A 4876-nucleotide genomic window follows, 5' to 3' on the forward strand; every position below is an offset into this window, starting at 1 on the left:
CGCTGCGCACTGTGACGTCACCCTTTCCGTCCGACGCTGCGGCGCGCGAGCGCGAATGTTCTGGAACGTTTGTGTCGGAGAGGCGCGAGGAGAAGAAGGTATTTGACGAAGGTGATCCAACGTGGCGTCATTTATTCTGTTATGGCGAGCGCATCTCGAAACACGTGTCTGATTCTAATTTCGCTAGTTCACAACGCAGTTGTCCCGCTTTCGGCGGTTATTATTGTTGTGGCGCAGTTGGTTATTTACATGATGTAGGAAAAAGGGGAGTTGGCGCATGCGCAGGGGATGGGCTGGTATTATGTTGCAGAACGAGCTCGAATCACAAGGGAGAACATTGGGTGTGTGTGTGTGTGTGTGTGAGAGAGAGAGAGAGTTAGGGGGATGGGCGCTGGCTAGACACACACACACACACACGTACACGTGCACGCACATGCACAGACCAGCTAGAGTCAGTTGCATGAAATGTTGCGGTCTGAAGAAGTGATCATAACATGAAGAAATACGCGTGGTTGACATATGGCATTGTAACTGTCTTGTGTAGAACTGGGTTATGGAATGAACCTTAACAACAAAGTACCATACAGTGTTGTGATATTACCAATTGTGCAATTGCATAAGCATAAAAGTCGGATGCAAATAGTGTGTTTGGTATCTGCATGTTGTTTGTTGTCTTAGCTCAGCTAACATGATTTAAACTATAACTCTTATGTTTTTATGTATCATTGGTTATGATTATGATTTGTGACGTAATATTTTATGTATTCAAGACACTGGAAAAAGTGCTATTTCTACTTGATTTATTAACCCATAAAATTGTTTTGTTGGTATAAATTCTTTAGGTTGATTCGGTGATATAAATGAATAGCTTTGACTTGAATAAAACCAGTTAACTTAGATGTTATCATTTTTTAAATGTTGTATTCTCTTCTGGGTGTGAATAGGAATCTAATGACTTTCCTGGTTAAAAGTAAAAATAAAATACCATGGTACTACCTGGAGTACAGATACACCTATTTAGTTGGCTAATATTTCACAATTTTTAGATTATTGTCATTGGACAGTAACTGTACCTGACTGGCCAAATAATATATATATATATATATATATATATATATAAACAGTTTTGTTGGTATAAATTCTTTAGGTTGATTCGGTGATATAAATGAATAGCTTTGACTTGAATAAAACCAGTTAACTTAGATGTTATCATTTTTTAAATGTTGTATTCTCTTCTGGGTGTGAATAGGAATCTAATGACTTTCCTGGTTAAAAGTAAAAATAAAATACCATGGTACTACCTGGAGTACTGATACACCTATTTAGTTGGCTAATATTTCACCATTTTTAGATTATTGTCATTGGACCGTAACTGTACCTGACTGGCCAAATTATAATAATATACATATATATATATATATATATATATGTATATATTATTATTAATATTGTTCTGCCAACTACTGTAAATGGCATGGTATATGATTATGGCAATCATGTACTATGGTGTATTTATTTGACACTACTGTAGTATTAACTGCCGTTTTGTAAGTAAAGACTCGTCTGAATGGTGAGGCTCTGTATGGAGAACTGCATGTGGCTCGTTTATACATCTTGCATCTGCCACTGTCAGTGAGGTTATGCTGTATGGATGGCACAATGTGTCTTTTTAAAGCATTGTTTGTATCAAATAAACACAAAGTAATGGGAGAATAAACCATATGTATATTACCATATGTATAAAGTATATTAGTGATGGAGGTCCTCACTGTGACCATGTTTACATGCACACAAGAATATTCCTAAATTAATAACAATTTGGTCATATTTTGATGAATATGCCATAACCCCAATATTTCAAGAAATATGTATAAAACATCTGGCATATTAATCAATATATATTTTTTTTCGTCATGCAAACACCTTAATCTGAAAATATGTGCAAACCAAAGTAATTCTTGATGCTGTATAATCCATTGTAAAAGCAATACTAGAAACACAAGATTTTTTTAACAAACATGAAAAAAAAGAAACATAAATCAATAAGCAGATGGGCCAAAGCACTGTAATAGTATCACAGCCTACGTTTTGCTATTTATTGCTGTGTGCTACTGTCAGGGACAAGAATGTGAATTGAGGTGACATTACTGTACATAATTACTAAAAATGCAGCTTAATAGCTGGCGAAATCATCTCCAGTATTTTCAGTACTGTTGCAGTAAACGTGTTCAACTTTGTTTACTTAGAACATGCTGATTATTGTGTGTTCAGAAATATTCCATTAGCTGTGGAGCATATAAACTACTTGTTCGGAATAAAACATGAATAAAATGGGAAATGGTTTGCGTGTAAACATGGATCTTGTTTGTATTACAAAATATTTTAAAGAAATACTAAACCCAAAAATGAAAATTTGCTGAAAATGTACTCACCCTTAGGACATTCAAAATGTAGGCGAGTTTGTTTCTTCATCAGAACAGATTTGGAGAAATGTAGCACTGCATCACTTGCTCGGCAATGGATCCTCTGCAGTGAATGGGTGCCGTCAGAATGAGAGTCCAAACAGCTGATAAAAACATCACAAGTAATCCACACCACTCCAGTCCATCAATGAACATCCTGTAAAGCCAAAAGCTGCGTGTTTGTAAGAAAAAAATAAATCCTGAAGACATTTTAACTTCAAACTGTAGCTTCCAGCAAAAATATGCCCTCTATTTGTAATATTGTTTTCTCCAGTAAAAAAAAAAAAAGTCTTCTCATCTGAATCAGGAGAGAAATGTGCACAGATCAAGCACCAATAACAAGCCAAAACAGCTCTAAACAAATATGTGGCTGGATTTTGATGTGAGAGACAACAGGAGATGGACTTTCTCACTGGAAGAAGCGTTATTATGGATTACTGACTGATATTTTAGTCAGACGCAACAGTTTAAAGTTAAAAACGTCTTGATGGATTTGTTGATGGGCACGCAGCTTTTCACTTCACAAGACATTAATTGATGGACTGGAGTGGTGTGGATTATTGTGGTTTTGTTATCAGCTGTTTGGACTCTCATTCTGACGGCACCCATTCACTGCTGAGGATCCACTGGTGAGCAAGTGATGCAATGCTACATTTCTCCAAATCTGATGAAGAAACAAACTCATCTACATCTTGGATGGCCTGAGGGCGAGCACTTTTTAAGCAAATTTTCATTTTTGGGTGAACTATTCCCTTATTGTGCATGGTTTGGTATTCCCCTATAATGCTCCAATACCTTTTCACAGGTCTGAACGTTCATTTGTCATCATTAAAAAAAAAAAAAATCACACTGGTCTATTGGGTATAATTAATGATAATATTTTATTTACATACACAACATCTCTGACGTTTTCAAGGACTCAAGATCACGGCGGTCCGTTTACAGGTCAGGTCTCACACCAAAGCCCGGTCCAGGAGGAGGTTCTGTCAGTGAGGTTAAACCTCCGGCAGGTTCACATGAAAAACGGCCACTCCTGATGGAAGTGAGATCATTACAATCAATTAAAACATTCTTAGCATGCCAAATGATTCATTAAAGGGGTCATGAACTGAGAAATCAAATGTCCCATGATCTTTTGACATATAACAGGTCAATGTACTATAAAAACATCCTGTAAGTTTCAAAACTCAAAACTTTCTCATTAGTCTAAAAACAGCTTATATTGAAACCAAGCTCAGAAAACGACTCGTTTTGGAATGTGCCACTTTATGACGTAATAGTGTGGCTAAGCACCGCCTCCACAGGAGATGATCAACACCTGCTTCTACATCACTGCCTCTTTAGCCCCGCCCACTGATAAGCGCTTGTAGTAGGAGGAGAGGAAATACAAATACAGGATTACTCCATCAACAGAACCATACAGATGACATTACAAGATTACAAGACACTGTGTAGTGTAAGTTGTGAAAAATAGTCTTTGAATTGCCTTCCTTATGATTCTAGATCGGACGCGAGCGCTGTTGCATCATGAATGTATGTCAGAAATAGAGCGAGACATCAGTTTACTGTCGGGGATCAATCCGTGCCGCATCCAGTGTAGACAGTATCACAGATTATAATGGGTTCTGTTGTATATAGTCGCGCAGCGCTGAGTCTGACTAGAGTGGATCCAGCAGTAATGTCGCAGCACAGAAGTGTGAGTAAACGTGCTTTTATCACTATTGCATTGTCTCTTCCAGACCGTTTGATATATACGGACTATTTACACGTTTTTAACCCAAATTACCCACGTTGATTTCAGAGTACGTCACAGCAGCGTCCATCTGTTATTTTGATAAGTGAAACTGTTAGCCAATCACAGCAGTGGGCATTCACTTGCGTGTCTTGAATGCGCCCTTCATATAAAAACAGACCGTTCTGCAGAGAAGCTCAAAAACAGGATAGAAAATAGCCTTTTACTTCTAAATGATGATGTTTTTTAGATGTAAAATCACATAACATTATAAGTGAACTAGGGCTGTCAAAATGACAGAAAAACTAAATTCGAATTTTAGAGAGCCTCGATAGCATAAGGTATGGAAGGCCGTTTCCGCCACTGAATAAAAGAATAAAAAAAGGTAATTGCGACTTTTTTTCTCAGAATTGTGAGATACAAACTTTAAAAGTTAAAGTCAAATTGTGAGGGGGGGGGGGGACTGATATGTTCTCAGAATTGCTAAAAGTTTATATCTAGCAGTTCTGACTTTATTTCTCAGAATTGCGACTTTATGTCTCGCAATTACGAGTTTGTATCACGCAATTCTGAGAAAAAAAGTCAGAATTGTGAGATAAAAAAAGCGTGAAAATTCACGTCATTTTTGCTGAGCGCACCTTCTGCAATTAATAGTAAACATAACCAAAACAGCCAAAACAGG

The 4876-nt window shown here is 37.2% G+C and overlaps 1 protein-coding gene across 1 annotated transcript in view; it reads right to left on the minus strand.

Annotated features, from left to right (window-relative positions):
• Positions 1–3309: 3309 nt before the first annotated feature.
• LOC107754586 (NADH dehydrogenase [ubiquinone] flavoprotein 2, mitochondrial-like) overlaps positions 3310–4876 on the minus strand; it is a 10714-nt gene continuing 9147 nt past the window's right edge. The window contains exon 8 of the mRNA XM_016571082.1: positions 3310–3495. Coding sequence (XP_016426568.1) covers positions 3402–3495 — 94 coding nt within the window. The 3' untranslated portion in view covers positions 3310–3401. The remainder of the gene's footprint in view (positions 3496–4876) is intronic.

The sequence above is a fragment of the Sinocyclocheilus rhinocerous genome, unplaced genomic scaffold (genome assembly GCF_001515625.1).
Source record: "Sinocyclocheilus rhinocerous isolate Xijiao unplaced genomic scaffold, SAMN03320098_v1.1 scaffold472, whole genome shotgun sequence".
Taxonomy (NCBI): Eukaryota; Metazoa; Chordata; class Actinopteri; order Cypriniformes; family Cyprinidae; genus Sinocyclocheilus; species Sinocyclocheilus rhinocerous.